The sequence below is a fragment of the Anomaloglossus baeobatrachus genome, chromosome 12 (genome assembly GCF_048569485.1).
Source record: "Anomaloglossus baeobatrachus isolate aAnoBae1 chromosome 12, aAnoBae1.hap1, whole genome shotgun sequence".
Lineage (NCBI taxonomy): Eukaryota > Metazoa > Chordata > Amphibia > Anura > Aromobatidae > Anomaloglossus > Anomaloglossus baeobatrachus.
This window is the reverse complement of record NC_134364.1, coordinates 115,855,105-115,873,912: the sequence shown is the minus strand read 5'-3', so window position 1 is coordinate 115,873,912 and position 18,808 is coordinate 115,855,105. Positions and strand designations below refer to the sequence as shown.

Here is an 18,808-nt window from a genome sequence, read left to right as displayed (position 1 = left end):
AGTAGCACGTGTAGAAGAAAAAGACAACAGCACTTCTCCAATGCCAGTCTTTATCTTTTAGTAGGACCATCAAATGCTCAGATTTACGTTGTTTTTCTTCGGCGCTCCATTGGGAGACCCAGACGATTGGGTGTATAGCTACTGCCTCCGGAGGCCACACAAAGCATTACACTAAAAAGTGTAAGGCCCCTCCCCTTCTGGCTATACACCCCCCGTGGGATCACGGGCTGCTCAGTTTTCAAGCTTTGTGTGCGAAGGAGGTCATACATCCACGCATAGCTCCACTGTTTAGTCAGCAGTAGCTGCTGACTATCTCGGATGGAAGAAAAGAGAGCCCATATAGGGCCCCCAGCATGCTCCCTTCTCACCCCACTTGCGGTTTGTAAGGTTGAGGTACCCATTGCGGGTACGGAGGCTGGAGCCCACATGCTGTTTTCCTTCCCCATCCCCCTGAGGGGCTCTGAGGAAGTGGGATCTTACCGGCCTCCAAGCCCTGAGGCCGGGCTCCGTCCACAGACCCATTGAACCTGCTGGATAAGGAGCTGGGTACCGTTCAGGGACAAGGCCCTGCAACATTCAGGTACTCTGTGTCTCCGTACACATCGCGCACACACACACCAGCATTGCTGGGAGTGTTAGTGCGCCGGGGACAACAGCGCGGAGCGCTCGTGCTATTATTCACTGCAGCTTTGCTGAGTGAATTTATGTATTGGGAACTGCCGCGCCGGCCGCTGCTGGGTGTTTTTTACACTGTAGGCGCGGCTGGGACTTGTGGTGCGCCGGGGACTTCCGCGCTGGCCGTGCACATAGGACGGCCGCGCTTATTACTCGAGTCCCCGGCTTTGCGGCCTAGTTTTCACTTCGTTCCCGCCCCCAGCCCTGCCAGTCAGGGGAGAGGCGGGACGCTGTATAGAACATCAGCGCCGAGGGCTGGAGTCTGCTTTGCATTCTCCAGCCCCCTTCACTGCACACTGTGGGACGCCGGTTTCCCGCTCTTGCCTGGGGCACGCCCACGGCCCGCCCCTCTGCACACGAGCTGGAGAAGACGCCGGCAGCCATTCCTGCAGTCCGAGCTAGAACGGAGACAGGCTCTGGGCAAACCAGTCACTGGACTATGGCGACCACACACCCGCCTATAGGCGGGCGGTAAGCAGCACCTGAAGTGCTGACCCCACTAAATACCGCTGTGTCCATTTGTATTTTATGCTTACACTGCATATGTCGCTATGATGGGCTATATGCCCTCTTAGATGGCGAGACATCAGCAGCAAAAAGCAAGGGTGCTAAGGCACAGGCTTTCTATGCTGCTTGTATTGCATGTGCTGAAGTGTTCATTTGTACTTATGCTTGTATGCTATACATTGCACTGTACGGTCGCTATTCATGGCTATATTCTCCTAGATGACTAGGCTACAGCAGCAAAAAAGCAGGGGTGCCAAGGCACAGGCTTTCTATGCTCCTTGTATTGCATGTGCTGAAGTGTTCATTTGTACTTTATGCTTGTATGCTATACATTGCACTGTACGGTCGCTATTCTTGGCTATATACTCCTAGATGGCTAGACTGCAGCAGCAAAAAAGCAACATAGGCTTTCTATGCTGCCTTTACTGCATGTGATTCTGTTCCAACGGCACTGACCCCCATTGTGTGCAATGCTCCCCTGTAGCATTTGGTCAGCCGGAGTCTCTACTAGAGGTGGCCAAAGGAACCACCTGTGAATCCTGTCCAGGGACAGGGACGGAGTTGCAGTTTCGGCTGATAGATTGTCATAGGAGAGAGACTTTGCAGTCCAGACAGGCCATGGGCAATCTTGATCAATGCTCCCTGGCCACCCTCATTTGGAACATAATCAGTGCTCCGGGGGGGTCCCAGGAGGACTCTCTGTATGATGAGGCAGACGTAGCTGATCAGGACTTTGATCCTGACACCGCTCTCAATCCGGATACACCGGATGGTGACGCCATAGTGAATGATCTTATAGCGTCCATCAATGGAATGTTGGATATTTCTCCCTCAGCTCCTCCAATGGAGGAGTCAGCTTCACAGCAGGAGAAATCCCATTTCAGTATCTCAAGCGTATATTAAGTATTTTTCTGGCCACGCTGTCTTCAGAGAAGCAGTCCAGAAACACCACGCTTACCAGATAAGCGTTTCTCCAAACGTATTAAGGATACACGTTCTCCCTTTCCCCCTGACGTGGTCAAGCGCTGGACCCAGGGTCCAAAGGTGGATCCCCCAATCTCCAGGCTTGCGGCTAGAGCCATAGTTGCAGTGGAGATGGGACTTCACTTAAAGATGCCATTGACAGACAGATGGACCTCGGGTTGAAATCTGTCTATGAAGCTATCGGCGTGTCGGTTGCTCCGGCATTCGCAGCCGTATGGGCACTCTAAGTTATTTCAGCTGGTCTTGCGCAGCTGGTCTTGAGCACATGTACATCTGTGCCGCAGGTGGCGTCCTTAACCTCCAAATGTCTGCATTGCGACTTACCCTATTAATGCTGTCCTAGAGGGACAGTCGAGGTTTCGGTCCTTCCCAGGCTCGGGCAGGTCCCAATTGTCCTTGTCCAAAAGGGCTCAAAAGGGAGGAACCGCTACCAAGGCGGTCTCCTCATGACTTTCAGATCTCTCTCTCCGCATCCGCGGTTGATGGCAGACTGTCCCGCATTGGCGACATTTAGCTGCCACAGGTCACAGACCGGAGGGTGAGAGACATTGTGTCTCATGTACACAGGATAGAGTTCTGTTCTCGTCCTCCGACTCGATTCTTCAGAACTTCCCCACCTCCCCACCGAGCCGGTGCTCTTCGGCGGGCAGAAGGAGTGGTAATCCCGGTTCCTCTTCAGGAACAAGACACGGTTTTTCCTCCAATCTGATTGGGGTGCCAGAAAAGGATGGCTCTTTCCGTTCCGTTCTGGACCTAAATCTGCTCAACAAGCACGTGAAAGCCAGGCGCTTCCGGATGAAACCCCCCGCTCCGTCATTGCCTCAATGTCTCAAGGAGATTTCCTAGCATCAATAAGACATCAGGATGCTTATCTTCACGTGCCGATTGCTCCAGAGCACCAGCGTTTGCTACGGTTCATTATGAAGACGAGCATCTTCAGTTCGTAGCCCTGCCCTTCGGTCTGGCGACAGCCCTACGGGTTTTCACCAAGTTCAGGGCAGCAGTGGGAGCAGTCCTGCACTCTCAGGGTCACTCTGTGATCCCTTACTTGGACGATCTACTTGTCAAGGCACCCTCTCAAGAGGCATGCCAACACAGCCCGAACGTGGCGCTGGAGACTCTCCAGAGTTTCGGGTGGATCATCAAAATTTCAAGGTTAAATCTGACACCGACCCAATCGCTGACATATCTGGGCATGGAGTTTCACGCTCCCTCAGCGATAGTGCAGCTTCCGCTGGACAAGCGGCGTTCACTACAGACGGGGGTGCAGTCTCTCCTTCCAGGCCAGTCACACCCCTTAAGACGCCTCATGCAGAGGCAGTCACTGTCGCGCAGTTTCATCTGCGTCCACTTCAATAGGAAGTCGACGTCCCGAGACAGGAACGTCTCCCTTCTCAGACGGTCAAGGACTCTCCTCAGAGGAGTCCATCCTTCAGATCAATCTTCTGGAAATCTGGGCAGTGTATCTGGCCCTGCAAGCCTTCCAGCACTGGCTGGAAGGAAAACAGATCCGAATTCAGTCGGACAATTCCACAGCGGTGGCATTCATCACCCACCAAGGCGGAACACGCATCGCCAAGCCTACCAGGCAGTCCGGCGGATTCTGATGCGGGTGGAAGACAGAGCATCCATCATATCCGCAGTTCACATCCCGGGCGTAGAAAACTGGGAAGCAGACTTCCTCAGTCGCCAGGGCGTGGACGCAGGGGAATGGCCTCTGCACCCGGAAGGGTGTCAGGAAATCTGTAGCCGCTAGGGACTGCCGGATGTCGACCTCATGGCGTCTCGGCACAACAACAAGGTCCCGACCTTCATAGCGCGGTCTCGCGATCAAAGAGCGCTGGCGGCAGACGCCTTAGTGCAAGATTGGTCGCAGTTCCAGCTCCCCGATGTGTTTCCCCCTCTGGCACTCTTGCCCAGAGTGCTACGCAAGATCCGGTCCGATTGCCGCCGCGTCATACTCGTCGCCCCAGACTGGCCGAGGAGGTCGTGGTACCCGGATCTGTGGCATCTCACGGTCGGTGGGCGCTGCCAGACTTACTGTCACAAGGGCCGTTTTTTCCATCAGAATTCTGCGGCCCTGAACCTTACTGGGTGGCCATTGAGTCCTGGATCCTAGCGTCTTCAGGATTATCTCAAGGGGTCGTTGCCACCATGAGACAGGCTACAAAGCCCACGTCTGCTAAGATCTACCACAGAACGTGGAAGATTTTCTTATCCTGGTGCTCTGCACAGGGAGTGTCACCCTGGCCATTTGCATTGCCTACTTTTCTTTCCTTCCTGCAATCTGGGTTGGAAAAGGGCTTATCGCTCGGCTCCCTCAAAGGGCAAGTCTCAGCTCTATCGCTGTTTTTTTCAGAAGCGTCTAGCACGCCTTCCTCAGGTACGCACGTTCCTGAAGGGGGTTGTCATATCGTCCCTCCGTACAAGCGGCTGTTAGATCCATGGGATCTAAACAGGGTACTGGTTGCTCTCCAGAAGCCGTCCTTTGAGCCTCTGAGGGATGTTTCACTTTCTCGCCTCTCACAGAAAGTGGCCTTTTCTAGTAGCGGTCACGTCTCTTCGGACGGTGTCCGAACGGGCAGCGCTGTCATCCAAAGCTCCCTTCCTGGTGTTTCACCAGGACAAGGTAGTACTGCGCCCGATTCAGGAGTTTCTCCCTAAGGTGGTATCCTCTTTTCATCTCAATCAGGATATCTCCTTACCTTCCTTTTGTCCTCATCCAATTCATCGGTATGAAAAGGACTTGCATTTGTTAGATCTGGTGAGAGCACTCAGAATCTACATTTCCCGCACGGCGCCACTGCGCCGCTCAGACGCACTCTTTGTCCTGGTCGCTGGTAAGCGCAAAGGGTCGCAGGCTTCCAAGTCCACCCTGGCTCGATGGATCAAAGAACCAATTTTTGAAGCCTACCGTTCTGCTGGGCTTCCGGTTCCATCAGGGCTGAAGGCCCATTCTACCAGAGCCGTGGGTGCGTCCTGGGCATTACGACACCAGGCTACGGCTCAACAGGTGTGCCAGGCAGCTACCTGGTCGAGTCTGCACACTTTCACCAAACATTTCATGTGCATACCTATGCTTCGGCGGACGCCAGCCTAGGTAGAAGAGTCCTGCAGGCGGCAGTTGCCTCCCCGTAGGGGAGGGCTGTCTTTGCAGCTCTAACATGAGGTATTTCTTTACCCACCCAGGGACTGCTTTTGGACGTCCCAATCGTCTGGGTCTCCCAATGGAGCGCCGAAGAAGAAGGGAATTTTGTTACTTACCGTAAATTCCTTTTCTTCTAGCTCCTATTGGGAGACCCAGCACCCGCCCTGTTTCCTTCGGGATTTTTGGTTTGTTCGGGTACACATGTTGTTCATGTTGAACGGTTTTCGGTTCTCCGATGTTACTTCGGAGTGAATTTGTTTAAACCAGTTATTGGCTTTCCTCCTTCTTGCTTTAGCACTAAAACTGAGCAGCCCGTGATCCCACGGGGGGTGTATAGCCAGAAGGGGAGGGGCCTTACACTTTTTAGTGTAATGCTTTGTGTGGCCTCCGGAGGCAGTAGCTATACACCCAATCGTCTGGGTCTCCCAATAGGAGCTAGAAGAAAAGGAATTTACGGTAAGTAACAAAATTCCCTTCTTTTTGCAGTCTCAGTATCGCCAATATGAGCATTCCCCAGCTATTTTTTATGTAAACACAGAGGGTCACTTTAAAGGGTGTCCGTCAGGAGGATCAACCCTCCTAAGCCATCTATATGGACAGGTAGGTCAAGGACAACTGAGTAAAATGACACCTTAATATCTTCGGTCCGATGTCTTATTCCTGAGAAATCCACCTTTTTCTTAATATGTAAATGAGCTGGTAATAGTTATGGGCGGGGCATTGGAGACAGATTCTCAGGGAGATCTAAACACCTCATTTACATAATTTTTAAAAACAGGGATTTCTTGGGAATAAAACATCGGATCACAGATATCAAGGTGTCTTTTTAGTCAGTTTCCTGTGACCTACATGCCCATATAGACGGCTTAGGAGGGATGATCCCACTGACAGATGCCCTTTAAGCACAAAACATGAAGAATTTTCTCTCCTATAACATTCCCAATGCAAGAAAAGAGCTAAAGAGTGGCTTTCATCTTTCCTCACCCGGGCCAGCCTGGCACCCTCCAATCCTAAATTTGTCCTGTGGATAGCCACTATGTAAAAATGAAGCGGAACGTGCCAGAAGTTAAATCATCTTTATCTTTGCAGATGTTTCCCTGCTGTCCACAATACAGGAGCCTCCCGATGTGGTTTCACGTGTCACGCAGTACATCGCCGGAGCAAACTGCGCCCATCAGCTGCCCATAGCAGAGGCCATGCTGACTTACAAACAGAAAAGGTATACTGTGGGTGTGGACTTATTAATTCAAGCATCGGTAATGTGCCCCATTTTCCAGCTTTTCTCTCTCCAGTACCACCATACGACTAGATGTGGGCAAATGGTGTACACTTCATATAAGAGCTCTACGGCAGGACTTTGTGTATTACTTGATCCATTGCCTAACAATTGCTGTATGGGATCAGTGTTTTTTGTTTTATTATTGTTTGTTATTATTGTTTTTATATTTTTAGGCATTTTTAACCCATAGAAAAGTTAGTAAACCCAAACGTATTTTCTTTGTCGCTCTATTGGGAGACCCAGACAATTGGGTGTATAGGCCATGCTTCCGGAGGCCGCACAAAGTATTACACTTAAAAGTGTTAAGCCCCTCCCCTTCTGCCTATACACCCCCCGTGCTCCCACGGGCTCCTCAGTTTTTTGCTTTGTGCGAAGGAGGTCAGACATGCACGCACAGCTCCACAGATTGGTCAGCAGCAGCTGCTGACTATGTCGGATGGAAGAAAAGTGGGCCCATATAGGGCCCCCAGCATGCTCCCTTCTCACCCCACTCTTGTCGGTGGTGTTGTAAGGTTGAGGTATCCATTGCGGGTACGGAGGCTGGAGCCCACATGCTGTTTTCCTTCCCCATCCCCCTCAGGGCTCTGGTGGAAGTGGGATCCTATCGGTCTCCAGGCACTGAGACCGTGCTTCATCCACAACTCCTGGGAGCCTGATGGATAGGAGCCGGGTATCGTTCAGGGACATGGCCCTGCTACTTGGAGGTACTCTGTGTCCCCGTGGGGACCGAGCACAGCAACACTCCAGCATTGCTGGGTGTGCTAGTGCACCGGGGACCGCGGCGCTGACCGGGTTAATGTGCCATTACACACTCAGCATCGCTGAGTGTGTTTATGTAGGGAGACTGCCGCGCTGACCGCCGCCGCCATGTTTAACACTGAGGCGCGGCTGGGACTTGTAGTGCGCCGGGGACTTCCACGCGGCCGCGCTTTTACGGCGGCCGCGTTTATTACTCGAGTCCCCGGCTTTTTGCGGCCTAGTCTTTCTTCCTCCCGCCCACAGCCCTGACAGGCAGGGGAAGGGCGGGACGCTGCACAGGACGAGCAGCACTGAGGGCTGGAGCATGCTTTGCATACTCCACTCCCCTCACTGTGCACAGTGCAGGCACCAGCTCCCGCACTTTCTGAGCCACGCCCACGGCTCCCTCCTCTCCTCAGGACGCATTCCTGTCAGCTCCTTGAACGCTGCAGAGGGGGACAAATTCTGACAGACCCAGGCAGGGACCCTGGTGGCCTCACAACCGCTTTAAGCGGGGGGCATGCAGCATCTGTGGTGCTAGCCACATTTCTGCAGGAGTGTAATTTTAAATTATATGTTTATACGATATACTTTACACTGTATGGTGCACAGTTGGTTCTGGATATATATATTGTGTTGCTCAGGGAAGACAACAGCATGGCGCCCATAAAAGGCAGGAGTGCCAAACACAGGCTTACTATGCTGCCTGCGCCGCATGTACGACCCCGCTACCGGCAGGATCCACTGAGCAATCCAGACCAGCACAGGGGCACTGTTGAATCATTGCTCCCTGGCCCCCCTCAGTTGGACCAGCAAGGTCCCCCCGGGGTGTCTCATAGATCCCAGAGTGAGGTCTCTGATACAGACCCCAGCCCCTGACCGACTAAGCGAGCTCGCTGGGAAATCCCCTCGACATCTTCATATTGGTCAGGGTCTCAGCGGGGGAACCTCTGGTTGATGAAGCGGAGACAGTTGATCAGGATTCTGATCCTGAGGCCGCTCTCAATCTTGATACGCCTGACGGGGACGCCATATTGAACGATCTTATTGCGTCCATCAATCAAATGCTGGATATTTCTCCCTCAGTTCCTCCAGTGGAGGAGTCAGCTTCTCAGCAGGAGAAATTCCGTTTCAGGTTTCCCAAGCGTACACGGAGCATGTTTCTGGACCACTCTGATTTCAGAGAGGCAGTCCAGAATCACCGTGCCTGTCCTGATAAGCGTTTTTTTTTTCTAAGCGCCTTAAGGATACACGTTATCCTGTTCCCCTGACGTGGTCAAAGGTTGGACTCAGTGTCCCAAGGTGGATCCTAGCCTGGCGGCTAGATCCATACTTGCAGTGGAAGATGGGGCTTCACTCAAAGATGCCACTCACAGGCAGATGGAGCTCTGGTTGAAATCCAGCTATGAAGCTATCGGCGCTTCTTTTGCCCCAGCATTTGCAGCCGTATGGGTGCTACAAGCTATCAGCAGGTCAAGCGCAAATTGACGCAGCCACACAGACGTCGGCATTTGCGTCTTACGCTATTAATGCTGTCCTGGTCTCTGCGAGCCGTACGGCGGTTGCATCCGCCAATTCGGTGGTACTCCACAGGGCCTTGTGGCTACGGAAATGGAAGGCAGATTCTGCTTCCAAAAAAGCGCTTAACCAGTTTGCCAATTTCTGGCGACCGATTGTTTGGCGAACGTTTGGATGAAATCGTCAAACAATCCAAGGGAAAGGATACATCCTTACCCCAGCCCAAACCGAACATACCCCAACAGAGGAAGGGGCAGTCGAGGTTTCGGTCCTTTCGGGGCGCGGGCAGGTCCCAATTCTCCTCGTCCAAAAGGCCTCAGAAAGATCAAGGGCACTCCGATTCATGGCGGTCTAAGTCACGTCCTGAAAGACCACCGGAGGTGCCGCTACCAAAGCGGCTTCTTCATGGCTTTCGGTCTCCTCAATCCGCATCCTCGGTCGGTGGCAGGCTCTCCCGCTTTTGCGACACCTGGCTGCCAAGGGTAAAAGACCGTTGGGCGAGAGACATTCTGTCTCACGGTTACAAGTTAGAGTTCGCCTCTCGTCCCCCGACTCGATTCTTCAGGTCATCCCCGCCTCCCGAGCGAGCCAAGGCTCTTCTGCAGGCGCTGGGCACTCTGAGGGCAGAAGGAGTGGTGGTCCCTGTTCCTCTTCAGCAACAGGGTCAAGGTTTTTTCCACCAACCTGTTTGTGGTTACAAAGAAGGACGGGTCTTTCCGTCCTGTCCTGGACCCGTAACTGCTCAACAAACACGTAAAGACCAGATGGTTCCGGATGGAATCCCTCCGCTACGTCATCGCCTCAATGTCCCCAGGAGATTTCCTTGCATCGATCGATATCGAAGATGCTTATTTCCACGTACCGGTTGCTCCAGAGCACCAACGCTTCTTGCGCTTCACCATAGGAGACGAACACCTGCAGTTCGTGGCACTGCAGTTCGGCCTGGCTACAGCCCCACGGGTTTTCACCAAGGTTAGGGCTCCCGTAGTAGCGGTCCTCCACTCTCAGGGTCACTCGGTGATCCCTTACTTGGACGATCTGCTGATCAAGGCACCCTCTCAAGAGGCATGCCAACACAGTCCCGACGCTTCTCTGGAGGCTCTCCAGAGTTTCGAGTGGATCATCAATTTTCCAAAGTCAAATCTGACACCAGCCCAATCGCTGACATATCTTGGCATGGAGTTTCATACCCTATCGGCGATAGTGAAGCTTCCGCTGATCAAGCAGCGTTCACTACAGAAAGGGGTGCAATCTCTCCTTCAAGGTCAGGCACACACCTTGAGGGGCCTCATGTACTTCCTGGGGAAGATGGTGGCAGCAATGGAGGCAGTCCCTTTCGCGCAGTTTCACCTGCGTCCTCTTCATTGGGACATCCTAACCAAAGCTTCCCTTCGGGGGTGGCTTTCTTCCCACTTCTTTATCGCATGGGAAATCCTTCCTACCACCATCCTGGGAGGTGGTCACGACGGACGCGAGTCTGTCAGGGTGGGGAGCAGTCTTTCTCCGCCACAGGGCTCAGGGTACGTGGACTCAGCAAGAGTCCTCGCTTCAGATCAATGTTCTGGAGATCAGGGCAGTGTATCTTGCCCTAAACGTGTTCCAGCAGTGGCTGGAAGGCAAGCAGATCCGAATTCAGGCGGACAACTCCACAGTGGTGGCTTACATCAACCACCAAGGCGGAACACGCAGTCGACAAGCCTTCCAGGAAGTCCGGCGGATTTTGATGTGGGTGGAAGCCACGGCCTCCACCATCTCCGCAGTTCACATCCCGGGCGTCGAAAACTGGGAAGCAGACTTTCTCAGTCGCCAGGGCATGGACGCAGGGGAATGGTCCCTTCACCCGGACGTGTTTCAGGAGATCTGTTGCCGCTGGGGGAGGCCGGAAGTCGACCTAATGGCGTCCCGGCACAACAACAAGGTCACGGCATTCATGGCACGATCTCACGATCACAGAGCTCTGGCGGCAGACGCCTTAGTTCGGGATTGGTCGCAGTTTCAACTCTCTTATGTGTTTCCTCCGCTGGCACTGTTGCCCAGAGTGTTACGCACGATCAGGGCCGACTGCCGCTGCGCCATCCTCGTCACTCCAGACTGGCCGAGGAGGTCGTGGTACCCGGATCTGTGGCATCTCACGGTCGGCCAAACGTGGGCACTACCAGACCGACCAGACTTGCTGTCTCAAGGGCCGTTTTTCCATTTGAATTCTGCGGCCCTCAACCTGACACTGTGGCCATTGAGTCCTGGATCTTAGCGTCTTCAGGATTATCTCAAGAGGTCATTGCCACTATGAGACAGGTTAGGAAACCAACGTCCGCCAAGATCTACCACAGGACGTGGAAAATTTTCCTGTCATGATGCTCTGCTGGGGGTTTTTCTCCCTGGCCTTTGGCCTTGCCCACTTTTCTGTCCTTCCTTCAATCTGGACTGGAAAAGGGTTTGTCGCTCGGCTCCCTTAAGGGACAAGTCTCAGCGCTCTCTGTGTTTTTCCAGAAGCGCCTAGCCAGACTTCCACAGGTACGCACGTTCCTGCAGGGGGTTCGTCACATCGTTCCTCCTTACAAGCGGCCGTTAGAACCCTGGGATCTGAACAGGGTGCTGATGGTTCTTCAGAAACCACCATTCGAGCCAATGAGGGATATTTCTCTCTCACGCCTTTCGCAGAAAGTGGTTTTTCTAGTAGCAGTCACTTCACTTCACAGAGTGTCTGAGCTAGCTGCACTGTCATGCAAAGCTCTCTTCCTGGTGTTTCACCAGGACAAGGTGGTTCTGCGTCCGGTTCCGGAATTTCTCCCTAAGGTGGTATCCCCCTTTCATCTCAATCAGGATATCTCCTTACCTTCTTTTTGTCCTCATCCAGTTCACCAATGTGAAAAGGATTTGCACTTGTTAGATCTGGTGAGAGCACTCAGACTCTACATTTCTCGTACGGCGCCCCTGCGCCGCTCGGATGCACTCTTTGTCCTTGTCGCTGGCCAGCGTAAAGGGTCACAGGCTTCCAAATCAACCCTGGCTCGGTGGATCAAGGAGCCAATTATCGAAGCTTACCGTTCGGCTGGGCTTCCGGTTCCCTCAGGGCTGAAGGCCCATTCTACCAGAGCCGTGGGCGCGTCCTGGGCTTTGAGGCACCAGGCTACGGCTCAGCAGGTGTGTCAGGCGGCTACCTGGTCGAGCCTGCACACTTTCACGAAGCACTATCAGGTGCATACCTATGCTTCGGCGGATGCCAGCCTAGGTAGACGAGTCCTTCAGGCGGCGGTTGCCCACCTGTAGGAAGAGGCCGTTTTTACGGCTCTCTTACGAGGTATTATTTTACCCACCCAGGGACTGCTTTTGGACGTCCCAATTGTCTGGGTCTCCCAATAGAGCGACAAAGAAGAAGGGAATTTTGTTTACTTACCGTAAATTCCTTTTCTTCTAGCTCTAATTGGGAGACCCAGCACCCGCCCCTGTTTTTTTGTGTACACATGTTGTTCATGTTGAATGGTTTCAGTTCTCCGATATTCCTTCGGATTGAAGTTACTTTAAACCAGTTTATAATTCTTTTTCCTCCTTCTTGCTTTTGCACCAAAACTGAGGAGCCCGTGGGAGCACGGGGGGTGTATAGGCAGAAGGGGAGGGGCTTAACACTTTTGAGTGTAATACTTTGTGCGGCCTCCGGAGGCATAGCCTATACACCCAATTGTCTGGGTCTCCCAATTAGAGCTAGAAGAAAAGGAATTTACGGTAAGTAAACAAAATTCCCTTCTTTCGTTTTAGAAGATGCACAGGATTATAAGACGCACCACAAATTTAGAAAGGTATAAAAAATGGTGTCTGTCTTATACTCCAGTGGTGTCTTACCGGAGAGGGGCGGCATCGGTGGTGGAGCAGGGTCACAGGAAGCAGGGGCGGTGCTGGAGTAGGGCGATACTGCAGGCGCTGTGGCGGGGGCTGTGTTGGCTGCGGGTGCCGTGCTGACTGTGTGGGGCAGTGCGGTGGTTGTCACAGATGCTCTGTTGGTGGTGTGGGCTTCAAAGAAATGGCACCCAGAGTTGGCGCATGCGCATATTGAGCTCTCGGCTCAATGACAAGGCGAGATCTCATCTGCGCACACGCCATGTCCGGGCGCCATTTTCCTGAAGTCCGCTGCTGGAAGATCAGTGGGCCGGAGGCGGCATGTGCGTAGATAAGATCTTAAGCTGAGAGCTCCATCTGCAGACGCGCTGACTCCGGGCGCCATTATTTGAAGCCCGCACTGCTGACAGAGCATACCACCCGCTGCATCACCCAGCCCTCGCCGTAGCCTAGTACGGCCCCCCCCGCAGCCTAGCACAGCCCCTCCCTGCAGCCTAGCACAGCCCCCCCCCCCCCCCCCCTGCAGCCTAGCACAGCCCCCCCCTGCAGCCTAGCACAGCCCCCCCCCTGCAGCCTAGCACAGCCCCCGTCCCGCCGCAGCCTAGCACAGCCCCCCCCTTGCAGCCTAGCACAGCCCCCCCCTTGCAGCCTAGCACAGCCCCCCCCCTTGCAGCCTAGCACAGCCCCCCCCTTGCAGCCTAGCACAGTCTCCCCCCCTTGCAGCCTAGCACAGCCCCTCCCCTTGCAGCCTAGCACAGCCCCCCCCACCCTCCGCAGCCTAGCACAGCCCCCCCCCTTGCAGCCTAGCACAGCCCCCCCCTTGCAGCCTAGCACAGCCCCCCCCCCCCCACCCTCCGCAGCCTAGCACAGCGCCTATTCTCCACCTCACAGTCAGCTACATTCAGATTGTAAGACACAACCTTCATTTTCCTCTCAAATTTTTGGGAGGAAAAGTGCGTCTTGCAATACGAAAAATCTGCTCATTATTTGATACATGTGTTTTTTGTATGTTTGAGTCCAGTGGGCGGTCCCTGTGTGACTACATATGCAGAGGAGGCTATGAGTCACTGAGTAGGACCGCCCACTGGACTCTTAAACATCAAGGATATAAAGAAGACAAAAATGCAAGTTGTACTGAATGTTTTCTCACAAAGCTATATATGATTCTGCTCGGCTTCCCCTCTCTATGCCGGGCTGTGCACAGATCAGACAGGTCGGGTAGTACACTCATTTTATTGAAGACTATACAAGGCTACATCACAGAACAAGCAGCATGTCTCACTGCTAATTAGCTTTGTTTTTTATGAGGTATCCGGCTACTAAGCACAATGCATTCGTATGATCGATGTTGTGATATAACTTTCTACTTTCTTTCTTTTTTTTATTATTTTTTATTTCCGTTTATCGTTGGTTTCTCAAAAGGAAAAAAAGTTTTCATTTTGATTTTGCCTTAAGGTATCATGTCCTCTCTGGGTAACCATGCTTTCCTTTCTTCTTGCTGCACCTCATGCCTTGTGTAATATGACATGCGAGCTTTTGCTGCAGATGCATTTTCTATTTTACTATTTCCAGTACTTTAAAGCGCCATTCCAGTCCTTGTATCCCGCAGAAGCTGCAGTCAGGCGTTTTCCTACAAATCGCCCTAGTCAGGAGTTGTATTGCGTCTATGATGTACTTATTGGGGTTTTGATGAGACCCTTCAAGGAATGGTAGAATAGATTTTTGCAATTTTCTGCCCCTGATAATTGGTTTCCATATTCACTAACCTTAAAGGAGTTGTCCGACAGAAATTCTAAAAAAAAATAAAAAAATAAAAATGTTTTAAGCTAATCTATGCTGTATTGTCATATAAAACACCCCTGCATTATATTTTTTTTGTTTATGATTTTTGTTCCTCTTGAATTATCCCTTTATTCTCTGCAGACACTTTATTTACCTGAAGCTCAACCAAACTTAAAATTTTCCTATGCCAAACCTCAGTCAGAACTGGCACCGCCTGGCCTCACTGTCCAGCCCCGCCCTCTGCACACTCATTGGCTGTCAGTGGTCTGCCCAGCACTGACCTCTAGCACAGGACAATATGGGCACATATAATGTGATAATGTGCCCCATCCTTGTGCCTATCTTGTCATAAATGCGCCCATCCTATAGTATTGTGGCCATCCCTCTGCTCATCCTATAGTATTATGCCCATCGTATAGTATTGCGCCCCATTCTTCTCATCCTATAGTATTGTACCCATCCTATAGTATTGTACCCATCCTATAGTATTGTACCCATCCTATAGTATTGTGCCCATCCTATAGTATTGTGCCCATCCTATAGTATTGTGCCCATCCTATAGTATTGTGCCCATCCTATAGTATTGTGCCCATCCTATAGTATTGTGCCCCATCGTTGTCAATCCTATAGTATTGTGCCCCATTCTTGTGCCCATCCTATAGTATTGTGCCCCATCCTTGTGCCCATCCTATAGTATTGTGCCCCATCCTTGTGCCCATCCTATGGTATTGTGCCCCATCCTTGTGCCCATCCTATAGTATTGTGCCCATCCTATAGTATTGTGCCCATCCTATAGTATTGTGCCCATCCTATAGTATTGTGCCCATCCTATAGTATTGTGCCCATCCTATAGTATTGTGCCCATCCTATAGTATTGTGCCCATCCTATAGTATTGTGTCCATCCTATAGTATTGTGCCCATGCTATAGTATTGTACCCATCCTATAGTATTGTACCCATCCTATAGTATTGTGCCCATGCTATAGTATTGTACCCATCCTATAGTATTGTGCCCATCCTATAGTATTGTGCCTATCCTATAGTATTGTGCCCATCCTATAGTATTGTGCCCCATTCTTGTGCCCATCCTATAGTATTGTGCCCCATCCTTGTGCCCATCCTATAGTATTGTGCCCCATCCTTGTGCCCATCCTATGGTATTGTGCTCCATCCTTGTGCCCATCCTATAGTATTGTGCCCATCCTATAGTATTGTGCCCATCCTATAGTATTGCGCCCATCCTATAGTATTGTGCCCATCCTATAGTATTGTGCCCATCCTATAGTATTGTGCCCATCCTATAGTATTGTGCCCATCCTATAGTATTGTGCCCATCCTATAGTATTGTACCCATCCTATAGTATTGTGCCCATCCTATAGTATTGTGCCCATCCTATAGTATTGTGCCCATCCTATAGTATTGTGCCCATCCTATAGTATTGTGCCTATCCTATAGTATTGTGCCCATCCTATAGTATTGTGCCCCATTCTTGTGCCCATCCTATAGTATTGTGCCCCATCCTTGTGCCCATCCTATAGTATTGTGCCCCATCCTTGTGCCCATCCTATGGTATTGTGCTCCATCCTTGTGCCCATCCTATAGTATTGTGCCCATCCTATAGTATTGTGCCCATCCTATAGTATTGCGCCCATCCTATAGTATTGTGCCCATCCTATAGTATTGTGCCCATCCTATAGTATTGTGCCCATCCTATAGTATTGTGCCCATCCTATAGTATTGTGCCCCATTCTTCTGCTAATGCCACAGTATTGTGCCCCATTCTTCTCTGCTAATGCCACAGTATTGTGCCCCATTCGTCTTCTCATCCTATAGTATTGTGTCCATCCTATAGTATTGTGTCCATCCTATAGTATTGTGTCCATCCTATAGTATTGTGTCCATCCTATAGTATTGTGTCCATCCTATAGTATTGTGTCCATCCTATAGTATTGTGCCCATCCTATAGTATTGTGCCCATCCTATAGTATTGTGCCCATCCTATAGTATTGTGCCCCATCGTTGTCCATCCTATAGTATTGTGCCCATCCTATAGTATTGCGCCCATCCTATAGTATTGTGCCCCATCCTTGTGCCCATCCTATAGTATTGTGCCCCATCCGTCTGCTCATCCTATAGTATTGTGCCCCATCCTTGTGCCCATCCTATAGTATTGCGCCCCATCCTTGTGCCCATCCTATAGTATTGCGCCCCATCCTTGTGCCCATCCTATAGTATTGGGCCCCATCCTTGTGCCCATCCTATAGTATTGCGCCCCATCCTTCTGGTCATCCTATAGTATTGTGCCCATCCTATAGTATTGTGCCCCGTACTGCTGCTCAACCTATAGTATTACGCCAATGCTATAGTGTTGTGCTCCATTCTTCTGCTCACCTTGTAGTAATGTCCCCTTGGGGTCCTCTTCTTGTAGCAATGGCCTCTTCTGTAGAATTGTCCTCTATTGTGGCATTCATCACACACGTAGCAAAAAAACAAAGACAAATCCTTCTCACCTCTCCTCGTTGCTTGGTGGCCTTTTTGCTTCTTGCAGCCGCAGCCCCCTTGATGAACGCTGCTGGTGCAGGGGACGCAGCTGACAGCGCTTTATATCAGAGGACAGATTCCTCGGTGCTGCGCAGGGCTGAGCTCTGTATACAGCTTTCTCCAGTGATCAGCTGCTGACCTCTGATTGGCCGGCGGCTGATCATTGCAGTAGCTGTATCCAGAGCTCAGTCCTGCGCAGCATCCGGGAATCTGTCCTCTGATATAAAGCGCTGACTACGCGGCTCCAGCACAGGCAGCGATCAGCAAGGGGGCCATGGGCCTGCGAGCGCCGCAAGCAGCATCAGGGGCCTCATGCAGCCTACAGGCAGTGTCTTTGACACCACTGCACTACAGAATGTGTGGGAGGGGGTGGGGGCTCCGACGCACTGTACCCTCCCAGCAGGGCGGCAACATGTCGTCGGCTGTTATGCCCATCAACAAACTCCTGCCCCTCTTGACGTGACGTCACAAGAAGCAGCAAAATCATGGCAGGGGCAGTCACATGACCCCTCTGAGCCGTGGGAGAGGGGCTGACAGCAGGGCAGGTAGGTGGTCACTATCTACTTACCTGCCCCAATGTAGCCAAATAGTGAAATTACAATAAAAAGGCAAAATAAGCCGGATAACCCCTTTTTAAGGACAAGATTATGGATCGGAATGGGCAGGAGATTTTTCATACTGGACTGGAGGGGCTCTTTAATGTAGATACACCTGTGGCTAAAATTGTGAATGCCATTTTAAAAATAAAGCTTCATGTTTGGTGTTTGATGGCTCATAATACTAGTATTGTTTATATAATTATAGCTCATTGGAAAGAATTTTATATAAAATTAAATTCAACCCATTTTATCAAAGAATTCATAGTAGAACAGCCATTATAGAGTAGAAAAGTCAAACACATGAAAAACAAATATTTAGAGCTTTTCAACATTTGAGTTAGTTTTTTTTTGTTGTCAAACCTTTGGTCTTCCCATGGGGTGAACAAAGTTTTTTCATTTTTTTTTTTTTTTTTTTTTTAACCTTTTTATAATGTGGAATTAAAAGGGTTCTCCAAGAATGAGAGAAACTGGTGTTTCTGACATACTTCAAACTGCAGCCTGTCATAGTCATTTCTCAGTACGGGCTGCAGACTGAAGATGTACAGCTCCCAAAACCTGAGTTTCAACTGACTAGAGCTGTATCACACATACCTCAGTCTGCTGCCTGCTGTGATGCGTGACAAAATATTTTAATCCATGTTGTACTTGACAAAGAAATCTCCAGCTTCATCACCCTCCTCTGTCAGTCTGAGCTTTATAGCAGTGCATGGAGGGTGATGGCTTCCAACTGGAAAACAAATAAACATTGAGGGGGATGATCTGTAGATCTTGGAGATAACACGTTCTGCTAAATGAGAAGTTATTTCTTCACATATCACAGCCTGACTGAGGTATGTGTGATACAGCTTTTATAAGTTGACACACAGGTCTTGATTTCTTATCCCCTTTCTTTTATTGGGAGATCTGGCTTTACAGAGCCAGAGAAGGGTAGAGATAGATGGAAAAACAAGTAAGTGGGGAAGTGCACTTAAATGTTTGGCCACACCTAGGGTGCACTGAGCGCCTGTGCTTTGGTTTAAACAGTTTTGTGCTGATAGACTCCCTTTACAATTGATTAGAAATCATCGTTCTCGGCAGCACATCGTCCCATGTAAACATGCTGCCGAGAACAATGACCGCTTGTGTGCACAGATCTATTACCCATCGATCTGTGCCCATGGGAAATGCAATCTTGCTGTCTAAACTGGCTATTAAGTGAACAC

At 50.9% G+C, this 18,808-nt stretch overlaps 1 protein-coding gene across 4 annotated transcripts in view; it reads left to right on the top strand.

The window, feature by feature from the left end:
• PACS2 (phosphofurin acidic cluster sorting protein 2) overlaps positions 1-18,808 on the top strand; it is a 161,039-nt gene that overhangs the window by 92,150 nt on the left and 50,081 nt on the right. For 2 of the 4 annotated variants that reach the window (XM_075329496.1, XM_075329495.1), the window contains exon 19: positions 6,404-6,533. In XM_075329496.1, coding sequence (XP_075185611.1) covers positions 6,404-6,533 — 130 coding nt within the window. Of the gene's footprint in view, positions 1-6,403; positions 6,534-14,105; positions 14,157-18,808 lie in introns of all 4 variants that reach the window. The other 2 variants (XM_075329494.1, XM_075329493.1) reach the window with 2 other exon arrangements.